This window comes from Embiotoca jacksoni, unplaced genomic scaffold, assembly GCF_022577435.1.
Source record: "Embiotoca jacksoni isolate LCO1_2020_lvr unplaced genomic scaffold, fEmbJac1.0.p SCAF_2, whole genome shotgun sequence".
In the NCBI taxonomy this organism is placed as follows: Eukaryota; Metazoa; Chordata; class Actinopteri; family Embiotocidae; genus Embiotoca; species Embiotoca jacksoni.
Genome location: NW_027185340.1, coordinates 12791002 through 12813948, shown reverse-complemented (window position 1 = coordinate 12813948; position 22947 = coordinate 12791002). Strand labels below are relative to the sequence as shown.

Here is a 22947-nt window from a genome sequence, read left to right as displayed (position 1 = left end):
TATTCTTTAAATATTTGTTTTTTTCCGTCACATGGGCTTTTGGGGTTCAATGTGAGCTGTCGACTCTGCACGGCCACGGCTCGTTTGAACATCATGGGGATTTAAAGGAGGGGGAAAAGCAAAGGGACTCTTTCTCTCTGCCGTGAAGCTTCAGAGGATCATGCAAGACCTTAAGCCATGGCGAGCGCTGCTCCTTCTGACCGTGCTGTACCAACCGGGGACCTCTGAAAAATACGGTAAGATGATGATCACGATGCTTATGAGAAATGCACTCCTGTAGTATTACCACAATTACAAACATGGTGTCTCTAAAATTAGGCTACTTTATGGCGATATCATCCTACTTTAGGCTACTTTGTCCCCTGTTGTGTTCATGCAAGCGCATTTATGGATCATTTTATTGGTACGATCGTAATTCAATTAACTGAGAGATGGACTGTGGGTAAATCTAGAGGATGGTAGTCTCATGAGATGATACACAGGGAGGAGAGATGGAGAATAACAGCCTGAAGGAGTAATAGGGAAGAGAAACCAGAGTCCACTGAGTTTTATTTCTGTTTCTGCTGCAGTAAAGGATCGTTTTGGAGAATGATTATCCGTAAAATGATACCACCTTCATACTGAGCTCTTGTTAGAGTCCTCTTTTTAATACAGCCACCAAATCCAGATGTGATGAAAGGAAAAAAACGCCCATACTGGTGTGTGTGTGTGTGTGTGTGTGTGTGTGTGTGTGTGTGTGTGTGTGTGTGTGTGTGTGTGTGTGTGTGTTATAATACAAGATGAAAAGTAGACTGCAGACGTAAAGTAATGCTTCATTGAATACAATGATACCATACACTCAACACTAATTTCAATAAAGGAATAGGCTACTCAGAGATGTAGATTAAATATCAAATTTATTGAACACAAAATAAAAACAGTTAAAACTGTTTTACTGACCAACCTCATTTCTCATTTTATATATATATATTGGGAAATGAGGTTGTTTTTTTTGTAGATCAATGCATTGGACTGACACGATTAACAAGTGAATTGTTACTTTCCCTTATCCATACCTGAGGCTTGCACCCAACGATAGTTTTTTTTTTTTTTTTTTTAAGAGTTTTTTTGTCTCCATAAATTGTATTATTTGTCACAAAGATTGAAAACGCCTGTCTGTCTGACATGTGTTGGTGGCAATTTGTGAAGTAGATTGAGTAGAAATCAATGGATAATTGGCTAAGATTGCAAACAGAAAAAAGCCAAATGTTATTCTCTCTCTGCCTTTCTCCAACAAAAAACAAGAGGCCAACCCCATCAATGTCCCCTCGCCCTGTACCCAGTTTTCCTATTATTTAAGGCACATTTTATATGCAAAATCTCTGTAAAATAAACCAATAATAACATAATATGCTGGTAAATTACTGTCTGCTTTACAAACTGCCTTTAAAAAACATGCATTCCTGAGAAAGCTCAATAATAATAATAATTTTTTTTAAAAGACGGCATAAAGACCAACAATGAACAATGAAAAGCCATTTCAGCACCATGGAGAGAAACCAGTTGCCAATGCTGCTTCTCTTTGTCCATTCACCCATTAACACTTATTTTCTTCCATCTCCGTTCTTTCACACATAAATCCATCCATCTGTTCATTTGATTAGCTGCCCCTCCGTATGTCCGACTGTCCGTCCTCAAACACACAGTATAATGTTCATGTCAGAGCTGACGTCTCTGCAGTTATTTCCCTGAGGGGCAGATGTCTTGTTGCTATGACAAACATTGTCCGTCAAGTTTCTCCTATATTATCGCACCAAAGTTATGGAACTCATTGGAACCTTTGTGCTACTGTAACCTCGGTCTGGTACACATTTTGTTCTAGTTTATATGCATTAAAAAAAAAAAAACAATCATGATTATTAAGAATATTATGAAAGGGATAGTGGAGTTGTTTTCTTTTGCTTCCAACTTGACAACTGGCCCCAGGAAGCTGACTTGTTGCACCTGCCTATATAAATGTTTCGTAAACTAGAATGTACAGGAGTTTTTAAAAACAAAAATCTTAGGTGACAAAAAAATAGAATCAATTTCTGATGTGTTTGTAGAATTTGGCTCCATATTTTAGGTCAGTGTTGCTTGTTGGCTCAAAACTACCAGATGTCCTTTCCTGGACAATCAATAAGTGCTTGATGACGAGGACTAGCATTTACCCACAATGCCCCTGTGGGATATAATTACTCAGATAGCTCTTGGTCATTATTACGAACAAGGGTTCAAGTAACCCCCTGCAAAGAAGAGTCTAGGTCTCTGAGATTGTGGGTATCTTCAATGCCAACCAAACAAACCAATAATATTTTTAAAAGGCATTTGATTATGTGAGACACTCATTAGGCTTCAAAGTTTTAGAAGGCATCACAGAAATGAAAAACACTTGCACTGTGTGTGTGTGTCAGGTGAGTCACTGTTTGATACTGCGACATTTCATTCAAAGATAGAGAAAAAGTTTTCCGTTTTTTTTTTTCCTCAATTGAACTTTGTGCTTAGATCATTTTATATAAACTTTCATTTAGATAATAGTTAATCTACAGATGCATCAGTTCAGCCAACCAGGTGGTCACATGCCATATTTGGAATAAAGCCACTCTGTCCCCACACATTTATTTCATTTTTTCTTTTAGTCTCTTACATACAAAAAGGGATTCTGGACGCTAATAGCAGAAAGAGACATGAGCTGTGACGTGCGAGAGAAAGACAGACAGACAGACAGACAGGGTTATCCATGCATGTTCTGCCGTGCTGCGTTCCTATCTATCACCAGCCACCTGCTCTTTCCCACATTGCACAACCCTCCAAGGTTTTACTTGCCAAGCTTAAATAAGAAATACTGAAACAACTAAAGATGGGACACAAAATAATAACCCCAAAATACAAAAAGAAAGCTTCATTTTTGTGCCACTTTTTAGTAAAATCAGTTGACAAATCAGCATGATAAAGCAGCCTCGTCACCCTCTTATGAATCTGTGTTTTACACCCACAAAATTACCATTTTAGCTTTAGTCATGATCAGAAAATATTTGTGGAAACACAGATAGCCTTCTGATTGTTCAGGAAAAAAAATTTCAAGTGAAAATGTGACAATTTTCTAACATATTTTTCTCAAGTTTATATTTTTTTTCAGACTGATTAAGTGGAGGGAGCTTTCAAAATGTCTCGGTGCCGTTATAGCACAAATATAGAGATGATAAAAGTGATAAGTGTTTACTGGCCTGGACGATGGTTGAATTTGAATACAAAAGACAGTGACGAAGTAGCTTTGAGGCTAATTATAATGAGTGATGCAGGGTTAAACTCACTTTGACTCATTTTTGTCCTCTAAATGTGAGTTGAAGCAGCTGTTGCCATGGAAATTACTGTAAAATATTTCACTCTGAGTACCTGTTAGCCCTCTCTTTGTCTGTCTACCTTAGGTTGCCTGTTTGAGAGAAAACTGTGCACAAGGGATCAGTTCTGCTCAGATGGTGAGTACAACACACACACACACACACACACACACACACACACACACACACACACACACACAAAATCCCCAAATCTCTTGATCATTAAACTTTTAAGACAAACTACTTCCTTAATCCTTCTGTATCCCGACAGTTTATTAAATGATTAAACCTGCAGTTGGACACCCCCCCCCCGCCACACACACCCACACACACACACACACACACACACCTCCACACACACACCCACACACACCCACGTCACTGGAAGCATGCTGACTTTGTATAAAAATATACAAACACAAGTCAAGGATGTGCTGACGTCTCCCAGTCACCTGCCCCTCTCCTTTTCCTCCTCTTTATCTAAGCCCCTCCCCCGACCCACAGTCTCCATGGCAACACTGACATCACGGTGAGGTCGACTCCCCCACAGTTGTTGTGCTAATACAGTGATGAGTCACTGACACGTCCATCTCTGTGGAAACTGCACTTACGCACACGCGCGATCATTGGACAGAATACTAAATGCATCGGCGTACTTGCTGCTCAGGAGCAGCCACAGAGGCGTTCGGAGGAAGAACTACTCAGAGGTTTTCGGTCTGATTGTCTGTAATGAGCCCCTTGTCTCACCGTTTCTTCAACACGTATTGTAAAATAAGCTGTTAACACGCTGTAAAACAATCTGTTAGACACCAACAAAGAATAACTGGTCTATTTTTTTTTGTTTTTTGTTTGTTGAAGAAAAATAAAGTCCACAGAGAGCTCAACCGCTGCAGTCGGCATAGAAACAGACGAGTCTTCCAGTGACTAACAGCTTAAGGACAACACACGGCGACTGCGTTCAGTTTAGATGAAGAGGTCGAGGAAGTGTTTGACTGCATGACACAACCAGCAGCAACCGTAAAATCATAAATCATCATTAACTGAAGCAGCGCCAGTCTTCCATATTTCGATTTTGATCAAAGTTACTGTGAATTTTGAGGCTGTAAATAAGCGATTCCACAAATTGAATGACATGTTTGTCCTCCTGGCAAAGACGTTATGAAATATTTCATTAGTTGCATATTTTTTTTTATTATTTCTTTTATAGTTTTAAACTCTTGTTGTCTTATGGGAGCTATGTTCAGGCGATGTGCCTGAAATTTTGTTTTATACCATTACAATGAAAATAAAGAAATTACATTTTATTCAATTTCTTAAATTGTCATCTTAAAATGTAATTGCTGAAGTGCTTGACTTTATTTAACCCTCTTCTATAGACTACACTCAGGTTACAGTATGTATATGTCAGTTACACATGCTTTCAGACGAGAATTGAGCCGTTCTTAACGTGATTGCTTTTTTAGTGGGATCAATGAGGAATTACATAATTCATCACACTACGGCTGCTAATCCTAGCACACACATTTTAGGAGGTGGTCATGTTTGATGTTTTATATTGTGTCTCTGGTGTTCAGTGGGGTAGATCAGTCCAGGACAGGACTCAACAAGCCTTCACCAAAAATATGGGATAGATCCTCTAGCTTAGCTTAAAAATAGTTCAGCATAATCAGTGACTATGAATTTATTAACTCAAATTAACAAAATAATTAGAACTAGCAAAGTAACGATTTGATAATCTGCAAAGTGTGACTTCGGCTTCAAACAACAGTGATGGGACGTAAGAGCCGATTACATGGTGTCCTCTAAGGTTTCCCAAAGGCTGTGGTGCAATAATTAGTCTAAAATGTCTAATAATATCGTTTCACTGCAAAGCACAGCCTTCTGTCTCTTCGCAGTAAATCTCCAGACTCCAGGCTTTCTTGCAGTCAAAACCCTTTTTCATCTCTAAGCCTGCTTTCTGCTTTGAGTGAGTGGGAACAGTGATTATGTCTTGTATACGTTGATGTATTAAACGGGGTGCATGCCTGCTTTTAGATACTTACAGCTGCTCTTTATTTGTATTTTGACAGGATACCTACTGAGCAGTCACTGTCCCCAGCTTCGGTACATTTTTAGTGCAGGTCAATCTAGACAGACTGGTTTGCTCATGTTGTTTGTTGCAGGCATCACTTTTGTCAGTGTAAAGAGCCTGTTGGAGAGCGAGTCCTGTGTTAACTAGAGCAAGGTCACACATTGTCACCTGACTTCTGTGTACACAGGTGTTGCACCCTAACCTTGTCTCTCGGTGGTGGATATCAGGTCAGTGTCTGTGCAGCCGGGGAAGGTTCATGCGTCTTCTGCAAATGACCGTAGAAGCACATGCAAATCTCTGCAAATTCTAGTGCAGTGCCACCGAGCATAGGAGCTGATCAGGCAGCTGGGCTTGTGCTCATACATGTATTGGTACTGTGTCCATCTATCAGACGAATCTTTGGCCTGGTTGTTAAAATCATATTTATGGTTTATGTACAATTTTGGATCTCTGCATTTTGCCATGAAGACTCTAGGATTTGAGACGGCAATAACGAAAATTGCCTGGCTCAAAGATCAAACTCCTGTTACAGGTTTGCCTTTGGTGTGACAGTGGTTGTAAGTTATGAAATATGTTATAGCAGAATTACTTTCCAATTAATGTTTTAGTGTTTGAGGGGTGTTGTTAGAACATTGATTTGATGGAAAACAATTACACCAAAAAAAAAAAAAAGCCGCACGACTAGTTAGAATCACAGCAAAGCATGTAATACATAAACCCGTCCACTAAAGGAAAGTGTGTCGACGCCTGACATCATCTAAATGTGAGAAAAACACATAGTATACAGAGGCAGGTCATTTAATGGAGGTCATGTAGACAAATATCCCTCAATGTAAGGTCATGAGATCCAGCACAAAAGTTCTAAGTCATGATCTTTCCCCCAGGAGAATGGGGTTCGAGTGCCCGAGGTGACAGAGTTTTTTTTTTCTTTTTTTGTCACTGTAACCATGTGTTTTTTTGCTTAAACTTTTAAGACAAACTACTTCCTTAATCCTTCCTTAATTCTGACAGTTTATTAAATGATTAAACCTGCAGTTGGACACAAACACATGAGATTTTTTTGCTAATCATAACCAAGGTTAGTTTTTCTTGACCTTAACCACGTGGGTTCCCATATGGTTTTGTTTCCCGAAAGCAGGTGACACTGATACCTCCAACAGGACAAAGACGTGACACTGATACGCTTCCCTCTAGTGGACAGGCACGTGTATTACACGTTGGGTTTGGTGATACGATTGTGACTACAGCGAGCTTTGTTCCCAGGATTTATATTCAAATGCTGTAGAAACTAACACTGATACTTGTGTGCACAGTTGAGAGTAATATATTTTGGGGCATTTTTAAACTCATGTAATTTGAGCAGAATATTGCATTTCTTTATATTTATCTGACTCTTTTGTGCAACAACATGAAATCCAAATCCTCTAATCCTTGCTCAAAACTGACATCTACAGAAATAACCCAAGCTCCCGAAATAGTCCCAATCCAATCAAGCCATGCAGTTTGCTGCCTCCTCTCCATTCATCCTCCACCTTCCCTCCTCCCTCCCATCAAACAGTTAACCAGGAATAACAGGAGCTATGTACGTTACCAGAGCAATACACTGCCAGAGCCTAATATCCGGTGTCATATCACATCAACCTTTTCTAATTTAATTGGGGGTTTTGAAATCCCTGTAACGGGATATATGCTCTGTTTGTCTTTCATTGGAGGAACAATACCCACATTTATGTCAGTATAGCTCTTTATTTATTTAGTTGTTAGACTGTAAATCATTTTTGATAAAATCCTGACAACACAAGGATCAGATGTTTGAATTGTTGCCCTTCCACTCAGAAGAAACTCATTTTGTTGAAAAGGAAATACGATTTTTAAAAAAAAAAAATGATATGTTCTATATATTCTTCATCACACTGAGTAGTAAGATGGATGGATGGAGAATAATTTAGTGGTTTAAATGCTGATGTCATGGCCTTCTGTGTGATGTGATTATGTAGGATACAACCGAAATACTTAACAGTAGTTTTAGCTCCAATTATTTTGTCTGCTAGACCTTTACTCAAAGGTCTGGACATTATCTTGACTTGATATCCATAAATAGCCTACATTTTCTATGTTCAAATCATTGGTTAAATTTCACTGCACTTAACAAATCCTTAATTTAACATATCTGATAAAAAAAAAAAAAATCTTCCTGGCATAGTAGGCAATAACCACAAATGCAGCTAAGATTTTACGAGTTTCAAATCCATATCTGACCGAACAAACATGCTTTGCTCCGTGGCTGCCGACATTTTCAGTCAAACGCAAGTGATGTTTCATATTAAATTTGTGGCTATAAAAACACCTTAATCCTCTCTAATCTGTTCAGTGTGAAAATTCACCATGTCACTGTGGCAGATTGGGGTGTGTGAGATTTAGCTGGCGTAGTGACTGTGGTGAGTCATCAGTGCACCAGATGAAATGTAGTCTGCATCTTCATTCACATCACATCACATAGCAGTTTCCACACTTTTTTTTAATTTTATTTTACGAATTCACTGAGGTTTCACAGTAAAAAGCCAGGCACTATACGTGTGATTTGTCTTTTTACAACAATATTGCTGTAAGACCATTCAAAATTCCTCTGTATCTGACTCCCTTTGGTAACACACTTTATAGTGGATGCCTTGTCTCCTCCTGAATCTTTTATACTGTATCTGAGTGGAGCAGCAGTATTTTCAGTATGACCTGTTTAAGCCCCTGACTTCAGCTCTTGTTCATTGTAGTGCATGTCCAAATTTGTCTGTCATGGTTTTGTTTTTTTCTTCTGTTGAGTTGTTCAGTTAGGTGTATCTGCTGCTGCTTTCAAATGTGGTGGTATTTACTGTGTACACGAGAAGATTCCATAAGAACGGCCCCCTCTTGTGGTATTCAAGACGTCGAAACTCAAAATTTTCGATGGGGCCCAAGTTCACAAGTATGCTGAGGAAAAATGAGGCTACCCCCCCCGTTAGCCCGCTAAATTGTTTGCCAAGTGTTGCCATTGCTCAGCAATGGTGTTTTTACGGCTTAACCACTTGAACGCTGAGCACACAGTGCACGCCACTTCCCATTTTGTCACCACGATGTCTCGAGTTCTATTCGAACGCAGCAACTCTCTCCCCCTCCAGAGGATCCCAGTCTGTCTCGCCCACCTCGCCTGTTCCCACTTCCCCAATCTGTCCCACCTGCAGCCACTCTGCAATCATCCAAGTAGATCTAATCCCAGTCTGACACTACTAGTTGGTGGATCATAAATTGAATCGCTCAGTTTAAAATTTAGTTTCCCAAGAATTATGTTTCTTTGTCAAAGGTTTTGTCAGCTGTGGACCCTGTTGGGAATCTGGACTGTGCCTTAACCTTTGTATTGTGTTCTCCTGCCTGGCCTTGTTATTTTCAACAAATCTTTGTGTCTCCTTTCCCTTGTTGCACTGTAACATTGTCATGAAATATTAATAATTTGGTTACGATATGGAGGGGGTATATAAATACCTCAATGATACGCAAAAGGCCTTCAGTACTGCAAATACTGACTCTGTCAAGACAGCAGTGACATCAGCTTCTTTCAGGCTGAAGAATAGAAGCATGAAATTTTGTGGGCTAAGGTTGACATAATTTACAGATGGTGCATTTCTTCATGTATTTAATTCAACATTTTTAGTGTATGATTATGAAAAGAGAGCACTCCATAGAAACTAGTAGTCAGCAAATGCTATAATTATTTCTGTTGCCATTAGGCTGCCTGCAAGTTAGCAACTGTTTTAAAAGGAAACCGAAATGTTCAAAAGCGCAATGACGGTGGCAGAACCTTGTCAAAAGGACTGTCACAAGCAATGTAAGTGTATGGGTTGTATTTTAAAACTGTGACTCACTGCTGTAGGCTAGTGCAGCGTGGGCTGTCATAAGAATTAGTTATTTAAAAGTACTATAAGACGGTGTCACTGAACCAATTTTGGTAAAAAGACTTTCAGCTAAAATCAATGCCTGATTAAATAACAAGTTTAATAGGTCAAGCTTTTTAAAACACTGAAATGTTGAAGCAGCTTTTTAAATAAAAATTGTGGGTCTGCTTGAGGTAGCATTACCGCTCACATTTAATAATTGCACTTTTCTCGTGTTCGGCTCATACATTTGTAACAAAAGAGCACACATGTCTATAAATTGTGTGTTGGATTGTTGGCCAGGCAACAATCCAACAAAAGAGCTCTAATTATGGTTTAAAATGTTTTACACTTTTGTGTGCATGTGTTTATTCCAGATGGGTTGTTTGGTCAGTGTCGAAGCTCTAAGCAAGACCAGGTCCAGTACCAGGTGTCAGTTCCTGTACTGAAGAGGATGCAAGAAGTCCTCAAACAGCTCATGCTGCAAGGTAAGTGGGACATGGTGTTTCCAACACTGGCTGCAAGAAGACTCGACACTCGATGCACATTTCACACTGTCGCAAACACAAATATTTCATTTTATAATTATGTGAAAGGTTATTGCTTGGTAGGTAAGAATTAATGTGTTTTTATATATTTGTATATTTCAGTTGGGACAATGATTGACTACCTCGGGTTGAGAAAACTAAATAAATGTTTTCTGTTATGTAATCAATTATGCTGATTAAAGGGGCACCTCAGGGTGGAGGAGTCAGAGTTCATTTGATTAAAGGAAAGGTAACAGCTACTTTGCTTTGTTAAAGTGATTGAAGTACTCTTTTAGATTGCTCTTATACAGAGTTGTTTCCCCTTCTCAAACTTTTTTCTCAATTTTTCTTACTTGTAAATACATTTTTGCCACTAATGTACTTTTAAGGAGGCAGGCACAATAAACAATATATTTAATAGTATTAAATACCAAGTCCATTGATTCTACAGACATAATGGCAGAAATCCTTCCATAATATTAGCATTTGAACACAACCCCAATAAAAATAGAAAAAAAACAGCATTGATTTCAGACGCTCTCTCCCTCTATTCATTGCACTCAGCTTTTGTGGCTTGCTTTATTTGCTCACTGTGTGTGTGTGTGTGTGTGTGTGTGTGTGTGTGTGTGTGTGTGTGTGTGTGTGTGTGTGTGTGTGTGTGTGTGTGTGTGTGTGTGTGTGTGTGTGTGTGTGTGTGTGTGTAGGGTTGTCATGGCAGGATGACATCACCCAGTATATTTTATCAAAGGAGCTGAAGAGAGTACCTCATACCACCCTTCCCTCTAAACCAAACTCCTCATCCTCCTCTTCTCATTTACCTCAGTAAGTACTCGCCTGTGAGATTTGCAAAAAACAATAGTCAAAGCACAAAGTCAGATACCTCCAGTCATTCCAGCTTTCCATGTTTCCAACCTCCATAGCCTTTCTAATAAAGTCTGTTTCTTTTGTGGTTGCCAGGTCCAAACAGCACATCCCCCACCACCAAAGTTCTAAGTCGGTGTCCACCTCTCCTGGCAGCAAATTTAGGGACGACATGATTGTTGAGCCTCCTCAGTCCCCACTGCGAATGCAAACAGCATCCATCGACCCATACTCATACCACCAGGTATTCAAACACACACCGGGATTGTGCAGAAGCTGCGTGTCATTTACAGAACTTAAACTAATATATCATTGGTTGGATCTGAGATGACAAGTTATGGTGCACTATCTCTGCCAATCACAGCATAGGTACCAAGATGAAGAAGAGAGGTCCCTTTTGGGTGCAGGAGGTGGTTATGCCAACCTCCCTTATGCGACTTCACGGTCGCAGGCCAACCAGAGAGAACGAGAGCGTGACAGGCAGCTGCTACAGGAAGCTCTGTCTCTCTACCTGGCGTCTGCACAGCCTTCTTATCGCCACCGAGGGGCTGCTTCCATGACCCCTGCAGGTAAGAGGTTTACAGTACCAATAACTCAATGGTATCAGATCAGACACAGGTAAAAATACATTTTTAAAACAATCAAAAAAGTCATTTTAAAAGCAACAGTCTTTTATAAATGTTGGACAACCAAATTAACTCTTTTTCCATCATCACCTCCTGTGCTATGAGCAGGTCTGCCTTATTATGAGGACTTGGAGTTGGAGATACCAGTGGACTATGTGGAAGACTACACCGTAGAGGAGAGACTTGGTACTACAGGCAGACAACCAACCCTGCAGAATAAGAAAGTTTCCCAGGACTTCAGTGCTGTGCCTGGAAACAATGGTGAGGAAAAGGAACTTAAACTTACTCATGCATAATATACATAATGCCTTCAGGAGTGATAAAAGAGTAATGCAACACAAGCATAACACCACATTTACACCATAAATGCATCTTTTATGTGAATGCACATTTTAAAAACTGAGAACAGGGCCAACTTTACCATCTTATGTTAGATGACTTGCTCCAGAGGATGTCGGGAGTCTTGCAGAAGTACAGAGTTGATCCCAGAGAGCTCAGTCAAGAGCAGCTCTACAAGCTGGCCCTCATACTACAACTGATGCAGGCCCAGGACAAAACCGGTACAGTCCCTAATAAACAAACCAGACAGGGGAGATTCAATTTTGAAACAGAATCGAAAATGAGACTTGGGGGGAAAAAAACGTAATAAAAAAAGTAATGTCTTTTTTTCGTATTTGTATAATCACAGTATTTTGTCTCTCTCAACATAGATCCAATTCAGAAAGACCTCATCACCCTCAAGGAGGTATGTCAGAATCCGTTAGCAGTGATTACAAAATGTAATCATAACCTTTGTCCACTGACAGCTCTTCTGCTGTCCCCAGCAGGTGCAGCTGTTAAAAACAGACAAAGTGACCAATAAGCAGGAGACCCCTGCTCCCGCTCCCAGACCCCCCGACGCCCCTCTCGTGCCCTCCTCCGCCTCAGTCCAAGCTACACCTCCAGCCAAGAGTGCCAGCGTGCCGCCGCCTGCCTCTCAGCCTCCACAGGCCGCTCCGGCTGAAGCTGGACAAAGCTTGAAGAAGCAGGGTCTGCCACTTGTTGAGGGTACAGGACCCAAAGAGGAGTACATCTACATGATCACCAACCAGAGGTTAGAACTTGATCATATTCAGCTTTCAGTTATGTTTATTATCATAAATAAACTGAAAACATAAAGGTAATGATTTGTTTTGCAGAATTGGTAAAGTAAAGAGCAGAAAACAAGATATTTACTTTATGAAACATGGTGCTTACAAGGAGGATAATGATGTTTTGTTTTTTTTCCCTCGCAGTCCTCTGGGTCTGTATGATGGAGTGAAGCTGTTGGAGCTGCTGGCTGATAAAATACACTTGACAACTAGCAGCTTCATCAACATCAGGTAACACTACCATCGTGTGTGTGTGTGTGTGTGTGTGTGTGTGTGTGTGTGTGTGTGTGTGTGTGTGTGTGTGTGTGTGTGTGTGTGTGTGTGTGTGTGTGTGTGTGTGAGAGAAGTACTCTTTTACTCAACTTACTAATACTATTTTTCACTGTTTTTAAGCATCCAACAAATGTGTTTCCGTCTGTTTTTGTGTTGCCAGCGTGGTCGGCCCTGCGTTAACTTTCCGAATCCGACAGAATGAGCACAACATGACGGCAGCACAGGTAGCTGCTAAAGCGGGTGAGGGTCAACACCTACCTTCCTACATTCACACACAAATGTGAAGTGGAAACTATGTGGGCGCATCGTTCTGGCACGCCGACAGTTTTCTCCTCAAACACCATTTCATTAAACTTATTTATTTATTTTTTTCCTTACTTCCAAGAATAAGAAGTGTGTTTTCACCCCTACAGTATCTGAAAAGACCTTCCTGGAGTCTGAGACAGGCCTGGAGATTGTGCAGACTGGTGTGGGAGAGGTACATGATACACACACAGGGACACAGCTCCACAGACCCCTCTATCAGTAAAATGTGGACCAGTCGTCAAGGCAACAGAGACATAGTCATTCTTCTTTCTTCTTTTCCATTTTTGCTGCAATCTAATCACGAATGTGTCCGGGTTTAACAAGCAGAGTTGCTGGAGTCCAACCCCAACAGTCTTGTTTTCACTCTGTGGCTACCACCTTATGTCTGTATTGGTGGTTGTGTTTTGCGGTTACAGAGAGAACTGAATCTGTACTCTTAACAAAGGTAGATTAAGTAATCAGTACCATGAAACGATTCAGATACACATCATTGGGAATATTTTGATTGGGTTAGTTCTTGTTAATTCTTTCACACAGCAGTACAGATAGAAGCAGTACATCTATCTGTCCTATAAAGCTTGTTTTTCTATCCACCGCTACACTGTGCTCTAATGTTGTGTGTGACTGTTTTTACCGGGGATCTAAAACCCTTGTGGCCAGAACGAATAAGAGAGGCGACACCTATAACAACCTGCACTTCACTTGTTGCCATGGCGTTGCATCTCTTCCACCTGCCCCCCCCTGCTGTGGCTCCCAGATCCCAGGTGCTATGGCAACAGTCACCAGTGTCATTAACCTCATTATTCAGCGTTCACACAAACAGCATGATGTCAGGCCTCCTCACCCTCATCCTCACCCTCATCTCACACTTTGTGTGTAATGGATAAATAATAAACCGCCCAGTTAGACTAAGTATCAGGATAACATTACACACACAACGATTGTATTCAGGGCTGCTGAGATTATATTGCAGTTGTGCTGCTGTGTGTGGTACTGATGTGATCAGGAGGCAGGATCGTTTAAATTGCTCATTAGTGATGTTTTTAGTCATTAGAAGTGCTTCTCAGTTATCAATATTGTTCATATGATTTGTTGTTTAGTTCCAAATTCATCTCTCCAAATTCGGTATTTTTTTGTTGATTTTATTGATTTTTAGCGAATATATTTTAAGCCGGTGCCAATTTCATTTCCAATTCAACATGCTATATAAATGCTGTTACTGCTTTGCGTGCCAGAAATGATCGTATGAAAGAAGTTTGGATAAAGTAAAAGTATTTTTACAAACGACTACCCTAGTTTTCTGCCTCTATTATAAGATTAATTAAAGTAAAGTTCAGTTGCTGCTCTTGATTTGCTTTCTGAGGTTGACCTTCAAAAGGAATTTGTTGTCTTAAGGCTGGTGGGTTTATTTTTGTTGTTGGTGAGGCTGCGACTTTTCTTTGGACTAACATTTTGAGTGAAACATAGTGAGACAATTCTGTGTGTGTCTGTACAGGACGTGCTTCAGCATTAAAATGGGAAAACTGTAATGGTGAATTCTGTTTTAGTGGGTAGAATATCATAAATTGTTATGAAATTTAGAAAAGAAGATGAAGAGTAGGGGAAATGACACTCAGGGGCAGACTATAAATTACAGCATTGATGTGTAACATGTCCCATGCAAAGGTTGGCTGATCTCCACGTAGCCTCAGCTGTCTCAGTGGTGGTTTCCTGGTGCACACCACTTTGACCTTCAGAACTCTGTCTTTAAAACTCAATCTCAGCTGCTCAATGAGCACACATTGCTGTCATGTGCAGTTACAGAAAAACAAATCTGTTGTTAAAGAGTGACCTTTGAATTACTGTGGTAGGGCCAGATTCCCTGGAGGACCTTAGCTTGGGTTGACTACTGATGTGCATGTTGTAAAATATAGGAATAACCTTGTTTTATATGTGTTTTTCTCACCACTGTTTATGATGTCTTTTTCCCAGAGAAGAAATGCACGGGGTCTCCCTCAGGTAACCAGGGTTTCCCAGGGCTCCAGCGGGACAGTTATCACCCTTATTTCCATGGCAGTTGTAGGAGGCGTGCTGGTACTGGCCATGGCCATAGCTTGCTTCAAGCGCTATGCTCAACAAGTGGCCAATGGCAAGCTTGGCCTGGGGCCAGAGGGAGGAGCAGAGACACACTTTGACTACCAGGTAAGGCATCATAAGGAGAGGGTGAAATAATGAACAGCCTTCATATATATAAGAGTGTCCATTGATTTATCTGTATTTTTCATTTATGTTTTTCATTAAATAATTTACTAATGTTATGGTGTTTTGATGGGTTGGGAAATCATGAGCAGCCAGATAACGAATGGTTAAAAGGGGTATAAATGTGTGAGTTTACATTTGTTTCTCATAGCGTAGAGTTAATTATGAAAACATAAGGCAGATACAGTATACAGAAAATATATATTCTGCTTGGGCCTAAATTAATGTTGAAATAATCAAATTGTTAATGTATTTGTCAACTAAGTAATATTAAAATGAATGTATAGTTAGGGCCCGTTGTTAATTAAGTACCTTTTAAAAAAAAAAAAAAAAAAAAAAAAAGAAGAAGAAAATTTTACACCCTCTTCCCGTTTTGTCTCAATTCAGGATTTGTGTCGGCAGCACATGGCATCTAAATCCTCTCTGTCCCGCCAGGACTGTGTGGGGGGGGAGAGCAGCAGCATTGCTGGGTCTGCCATCGGCAAAGGGGGACGGAGGGGTACAGACACGTCCCGCGTCAGCAGCGTTTCCTCCCAGTTCAGTGACGGTCCCCAGCACAGTCCGTCCTCCACCCACAGCTCCACCCCGTCCTGGAGCGAAGAGCCAGCCCAGTCTAACATGGACATCTCCACCGGTCACATGATCTTGGTGAGTGAGGGCACAATCAGAGTGGAGAGGAAATGTGCTCCCTGGTGAGACAAGGGAGATTCCTGGTGTAAAATGAATCCATGTTGGGTAAATATTTCTTTTTTGTGCTCGTCTCGCCCCCCAGGCGTACATGGAGGATCACCTGCGCAACAAGGACCGCCTACAGAAGGAGTGGGAGGCTCTGTGTTCCTATCAGGCCGAACCCAGTTCAGTAGCTGTAGCTCAAGTCCCGTGCAACATGGACAAAAGCAGACACGCTGAATCCCTCCCCTGTTAGTTCATCAATGTGTCACACTTTGATAAGCTCTTAGTTTTAAGGTTTCAAACACATGAACGACACAAAGTACGAGCTGAAGTAGAAAGCAGAAAAAGTATCATGATTTTAGAAATAGTCTCCTTAAATTCAGCTTTGTTTTCCTAAACATAACTTAAGCGGCACTTTTCATTCATTGTTCAACACTTGTTTTCTTTTTCAGATGATCACTCCCGGGTGAAGCTGAAGACTGAAGTAAACCCCAGTAAACAAGATTACATTAATGCCAGCATCATTGTAAGAATTCTTATAATAATTGAAAACATTTGTGTTGATATGCATTATTAATGAGTTTTCACTGTGATTTATCCCCTAACCCAATATGAAGACTTAAGAAAGACATTCTTTAGTTGTTGTCATATGTAATTTACTTTTCAGATGGATTTACAGTTATTGATTTAAGTTTGCTAAATTGTTGTAAAGCACCTTGAGTGAAGCTCTTACTAATCTGCATTCACTGTGTTTATCTGGACTTCCTACTTGATCTTAAAAGGAAACTTAACAGGCTCTTTGCTGTTTGTTTTTTGTCTTTCCAATCAACAGTTTGACCATGACCCTCGCCAACCATCTTACATTGCCACACAGGGACCTCTTCCCCACACTGTTGCTGATTTCTGGCAGGTCAGTTCAGTCTTCTTTCTGCCCTGTTTTCCCTGCCTCATTTTTTCCTTTTTTACTGAATTTGCTTTCTCTTCAGTGATGAATGAAAATAATAAAACGATGTAGGTCACTGGCCCATTTATTGCCTCTGCAGGAAATCTGCCTTGTTACACCCTTGTGTCACAAAATTACTTTGATGTAACAATCAACGTTTGTGTGTGTGTGTGTGTGCGTCCAAATATATATATATATATATACACACATCTATTCAACCTGCAGATGGTGTGGGAGAACGGCTGCACAGTGATAGTGATGATGACTGCTCTGGTGGAGGATGGAGAGAAGCAGTGCGAGCGATACTGGCCTGATGAGGGTTCCTCACTCTACCACATCTATGAGGTCAGCTTCCTGTTGTGACTCCTGAAATTGAATTTCACGCCCTGTTGTTGTAATAGTTTTGTCAAAACACATCAATGGACAAAAGAGGAGTCTGTGGAAAATAATGATAATCTTAAGATATTTTTTTCCACATTTTTAGATTAAAGTTACATCTCTGAGAATATGTGCAGGATTTTTTTAAGATTATTAATAATTTCAATAAAGCAGAAATTGGAGGAAACAAGAACACAGTTCATTTTTAAAGGGGGCACCATGTATTCAGTTGCTTTACGTGTACCAGTGATATTATTACTAATAAGACTAAAGTGATATTAAATCATTTTAATATAATTTTGTATCATGTAATCTCCTAATTATAGAGGAAGCTGTCTAGTTTTGGCCATATATGCATTTGTTTTTTTTTTCACTTAGATGTTTACTCAACAAAAAGATGAATCATTGCATCCTTCAATTTTTGGAAAGCTGCAAAATTCAGTCGTCGGACCGTCTCATCACAAACCACTTACTTTGTTTCACCCTCTTTTCTGTCTCTTTGCCTTCTCGTTCTTTCACTCGCTGTCTCTTTACCTCTATCAGGTGAACCTGGTGTCGGAGCACATCTGGTGTAAGGACTTCCTGGTGCGTAGCTTCTACTTGAAGAACGTCCAGACTCAGGAGACCAGAACATTGACGCAGTTTCACCTGCTGAGCTGGCTGGCTGACGGCATCCCCACCTCCACGCGACCACTGCTCGACTTCCGCAGGTAAGAAACGACACGCTTACATTACACACACACACACACACACACACACACACACACACACACACACACACACACACACACACACACACAGACCCGTCACCACACAAGCTCTTGAGTTCAAAGAGTGCCACGAGACTCGGTCGTTTATTTGTAAATACACGCATAATGGCAGGTGGTCCCGATTCAGTGTGTTAAATATTAAAGTGATGTAAAGCACATCAGTGAGTTTGAATCCTCCTCATCACCTTCATCACAACCCTCTCTTCTTTGTTATTTTCTTCCCTGTCATTTAAGTCCGTCTACAATTAAACAAAGCATCCATACTATTCACTTCATGGCTCATCCATCACCACGGCTCTCTCTCTCTCTCCCTCTCTCCCAGTGTGCAGGTTCATGGGTTTGTATTTTAACATCTCCCAGTGTCATTTTTGTGGTTTGCAGCTAGTACTCTGGCTCCAGTTGCATAGTCACAAAAATGAGCATTGGCAGGTGTGACTGGCTACTGCAAGAGGGACAGTGAATCTGTGGCTTCCTCTCCACATATTCTATCCTGTTTTCTCATCTCACTGTCCTCCACAACCTCATGCACTTTCTAGTTGTTCTATCCTGTCTAACCTTCCCTTCTTCCTGATAGTGTTGTTTTTTATCTGTCATTTATACATATTTTCATCCCTTATACCTCCAACTTGCTCTGTTCTCAGCGCTTTTAATTCAACCACAAACCACAAGTACCTGAAGCTGCATAAGAGAATCCTGTGTTGTATGCATTTACTGATCTCTTTAATACCAATTACAAGTTATTGATGTATGTTGATTAAAAGTGTGTTTAAGGTCAGTTGTTCTTGCAAAGTTTGTAATTAATAGTTTGTAATAAAGCATTTTTTTTCTTTCTGTCCTTTGTTTCCTTTTCTTTCTTTGCTTTCCCCTTTCCTGCTTTTCAGGAAGGTGAATAAATGTTACAGAGGTCGATCCTGCCCAATCATCGTTCACTGCAGGTAAAAAAAAGAAAAGATCATAATTTAGAACTGATCACAATTGTTTTGCGAAACACCAGAAATTGCAGAAATGTACAATATGAGTGTAATGTTTTGAGAGTGGACTTCAGTAAATCACTTTGGAAGATCATATGTGCATTGACAGTTTCATTATGTGTCTCTGTCACTCCTGCAGTGATGGCACTGGCAGGGCTGGCACCTACATCCTCATTGACATGGTGCTCAACCGCATGGCCAAGGGTGAGTCACCTATACACATATACATACTGGACAGAGGGTAATTTAGTACCTAATCATTTTAAAAAGAAACCCACAGATGATCCAAGATGAGCAAAATCATAATGAAACTCACCACAAAAGTCAGCGTTTTTGGGTGAGGTTGGAGTCATATCAAAGTTATATTACCTACCGCGGACAGCAGGGGGCGCTAGAGTTACAATGTAGTTAAATCATTTTGCTCGTGACATTTTAATTATTCCACACAAAAGTATGTATGCATTAGGTCAGCTGTTATGCTAAGCCGTTTAGATTAACTGGAACATTTTAAAAAGGATAATAAAAGATTACATTTTGGCTGTTTCTTTTTAGAAATTTAAGCCTGATTTGTTTAAATCGTATCAATAATTTTCTGTGTCAAATTCATATGAGTAGAATAGCACAATCATTGTCCAATCATTCAGTTGATGTCAGACAAACCTGCAGTTTGACTTATGGTCTTGTACCTACATTACTCTTTACAAGACTGCGACAAAGATTCATTTTTACTACAATAAGTGGATGGTTAGGAACTTCTTAGCATCCATGGTCACTTCTAACATTTCACAGATGATGTCAAAATGTATGTTTTGTGGTGTTTCTTTATTAAGCGATCTAAAAGTTGACTTTTGTTTTATTTTTTTTAACTGAAAATCCGGGCCAAGAACACGTATACAAATCCTTTCATACAAAATTAACCGGGTAACAAAAAGGAAAATAAATACTTTATTATTTACTTTTTTCAGAGGTTGAGTGGCTGTAGAGAGACGGTGCTCGTAGTAAAACTGGTAGTGATGCTGTTGCTGTTCTTGCTGTCATTAGGAGTGAAGGAGATTGACATTGCAGCCGCGCTGGAGCACATCAGAGACCAGAGACCGGGCCTGGTCCGCACCAAGGTACAAACACTCTTTGTGCTTGTGCAGTTTTTCAGTATATTTCCCTGATTTCTAGGGTGGACGTCCATCACAACCCAAACGTCTCGGTGTGTCCTAACACGATAACCACGCCTCCCTTCCTCTCTCTCTCGCTCTCTCTCTCCTGCTATTCCTTTTTCAGGACCAGTTTGAGTTTGCTCTGACGGCAGTAGCCGAGGAGGTGAATGCCATCTTGAAAGCTCTGCCGCAGTGAGACGGGCTAGATGGACGCGCACGAAATACACGCTCCAAAGGACACGCTGGTATGACCCGATCATGTATGACCGTCACTGTAAATAAGAGTTTGCCCTGCCACACTTGCCGCTGTTACTGCTCTCGTTTTCAACCTGCAGTATTTTTCCATCGACTCATTCTTTGAGTTTTTAAAACTTTTTGGAATTCTTATTTTATGAAAAAGGCAGTAAATGCTATTGTGCAAAGATGGACAGATCAGATTTCATCACAATTATGGCACAAATTTGATGTAACATTGTTTGTCCATTTTGCTGCCATTTGATTTGATTTTTTTTTTTTTTTTGTGCCTTTTCCTGGACATGTTTACCTTAAATGATCAATCAACATGAAGCGATGATTTTCCACCCAACACTGAAGGTTTGTTCTGTCTGTTGTGATGAACGTTTCCATTGGACCAATGTCTAAATATTGTTAAATCCTTTCAAAAACGTATCCATTGTTACTCTGAAAGTGGTGTTTTGTGTCCACCAGAAACTGTATACTACTGTCACGTGTGTGCTGATTTCTGGTACGTTTTTATTTGTGAGGCTCTTCTTTGCCTCGACAGGCAAGATTGTTTGCTGTCAGCGCTGGTGCTTTTGTAATGGATGCTGTATATGAACCATAATCAGCTTATCCCTCTCTTTCTGCACACGACGTAACTTTGTTTGCGTTCTTTTACTGTCTTACTCAATGTGATTAATGTAAATAATTCATCCTGAGAATTGTGTTTATTTCATGTAGCAGACAGATAGAAAATATCTATAAAAATGTATTTTTGACTTGACCTAAATAAATTTGTGATGTGATGCAGCAGAAAACAAAAAAAGCCTTCTTTGCTCCATTTTTGTGGTTGTGCTTTCCAGGATAAAGCTTAGGAGTTTTCTGTATTGTATTTTATCTAATGATACAAAATCAACTTTTCATTCTTCTATCAACAAGCATCCAGCCAGACAGCATTTCATCTTCATGTTTTCCAGACAGTTACCTTTTACAACTCCTATGTGGTGTTGTAAAAGGTAGTGTAGTGGTGTATAGAGTATCAGTAACAGCGGCCATTGAAAAATTAAAACTGCATTCAAAAAACAAAAATAAAGGCAGAGACTAAAATTGTTTTTAATTCCATTCTATTTATTTTGTTTATATAGCCCTGAATGAGAACAAGTAATCTCAGGGCACTTGAGAGTACAGTCCTTAAAACCTTTAATACATTAAAGAGAAATGGATGTTTTCAGCAACTGACAACTATATTCTAACACAACGCTTTGCAGGGGCAGGATTAAACACCCCTGCTGGGAGGCCTCCCAAAATGCTGACCCAAGTGAAACGCAAAATTTGAATGCAAGTCAAACCTTGGAATTAAACTTGGCAGAGTGAGACCAGACAGCAGTTATCTCAATGTGGAATAAATGTTTAGGGATTGTAAACAAATTCTGTAAAGATTCGGGTGGTGATGATCTTGACAGCTACAAAAATACAGTCAAAGAGGTCAATAGTTTAACAAAGCACAACTCTTGCTTTGGAGAAGTACTAAACATTACCATGATAGCCTGGTATCCTGTTTATCAGTCCCTACTAAAATAAGATGCCTCTTATAGCATATGAAATACTACAATTAGTCCAATGTGGTGGTCTTTAAGCCAGTGTGCAAGTCCGTACATAATGGAGGTGTGTATGTGCACGTGATTATATGTGGTTAGGTGGGTGTTTTTTTTTTCTCTCCAGAAAACCGTTCTTTTCTGTCTTCAGTTGTAGCTGTAAGCTGCTGATCAGGACATCATGATGAAATGAGGCAGACCAACCTCTTCTGAGTTGATTCTTGTGTTTTAGCCGGATACGTTTTATAGAGTGTGCTGGTTCTTACCTGGTGTTTTGATTAACGATCAAGCAGTTCAGATGTCCTCTGTGGACAGGTCCCCGACCGTCCACAGTCTCTGGACTCGGCTCGCCCAGATTCTATCTGTATCTTAAAAACAATCTACACAAACAGAGCAAACTAATACATTATTCTGTTAATTTCCTGTTTCTAACATGAGACCTCATTAACTTCCTTTTCTCGTCTTTAACACCTTATAATGTATACCCAACTACTAAGGATATACTTAGGTTATAATGAGTTGAATTACCCAATAACTGGTGTTTTAAGGTTGATAAATGAATCATCTTTCCTACTTTAAACTTGTAACATGTCTTTTCATAACTATTATACATCCTGTTATCGCATTACATTTCAACATGAACATTCTCATAACCCCAAATGTTTTATTGAGTAGCTAGTTTCTAATAAAAGAACAGCATTTTAGCACTGGTATATGAAAATATATGAAAATACTCGAGCTATTAAGACTTTTATGTGGCGTTTCAGACCAATAATTGTTCGTTCGTTCGCGGTTTGTTGACAAGAGGAGTCGAACAGGAAACAGGAAGTGGTGACGTGTTCGCGACCCTCTTTACCTTTTAAATGATACAACTGCACCTCTAAATGACATGTAGGGTTTTAATAGTTATATTTATATATATTATATTTATAATTATATTTAATGTGGGTTACAC

At 39.9% G+C, this 22947-nt stretch overlaps 1 protein-coding gene across 5 annotated transcripts; it reads left to right on the top strand.

Moving 5' to 3' along the window:
• Positions 1–153: 153 nt before the first annotated feature.
• Positions 154–21488, top strand: ptprna (protein tyrosine phosphatase receptor type Na). 5 transcript variants are annotated; one of them, XM_069154607.1, is made up of 25 exons: positions 154–236; positions 3447–3497; positions 9710–9820; positions 10564–10681; positions 10817–10964; positions 11085–11289; positions 11455–11607; positions 11781–11906; positions 12057–12091; positions 12171–12439; positions 12621–12707; positions 12910–12989; positions 13163–13227; positions 15027–15236; positions 15681–15941; positions 16066–16213; positions 16418–16491; positions 16798–16875; positions 17134–17253; positions 17830–17996; positions 18938–18991; positions 19167–19231; positions 20069–20142; positions 20303–20423; positions 20747–21488. In XM_069154607.1, the coding sequence occupies exons 1-24, from the start codon at positions 161–163 to the stop codon at positions 20372–20374; spliced, it is 2847 nt and encodes a 948-aa protein (XP_069010708.1). In that variant the 5' UTR covers positions 154–160; the 3' UTR covers positions 20375–20423; positions 20747–21488. The 5 variants fall into 5 exon arrangements, with proteins under 5 accessions (XP_069010708.1, XP_069010709.1, XP_069010710.1 ...); XM_069154608.1 differs by having other exon boundaries at positions 12174–12439; positions 20303–21488; XM_069154609.1 differs by having other exon boundaries at positions 15729–15941; positions 20303–21488.
• The last annotated feature ends 1459 nt before the right edge of the window (positions 21489–22947 follow it).

Bases quoted from the DNA above. Each gene is read 5' to 3' on its own strand.
- ptprna (XM_069154607.1), top strand. From the start codon at position 161: ATGCAAGACCTTAAGCCATGGCGAGCGCTGCTCCTTCTGACCGTGCTG. The intron at 10,965-11,084 runs GTATTCAAACAC...TGCCAATCACAG, and splicing joins ACCCATACTCATACCACCAG to CATAGGTACCAAGATGAAGA. The intron at 19,232-20,068 runs GTGAGTCACCTA...TGCTGTCATTAG, and splicing joins GCTCAACCGCATGGCCAAGG to GAGTGAAGGAGATTGACATT.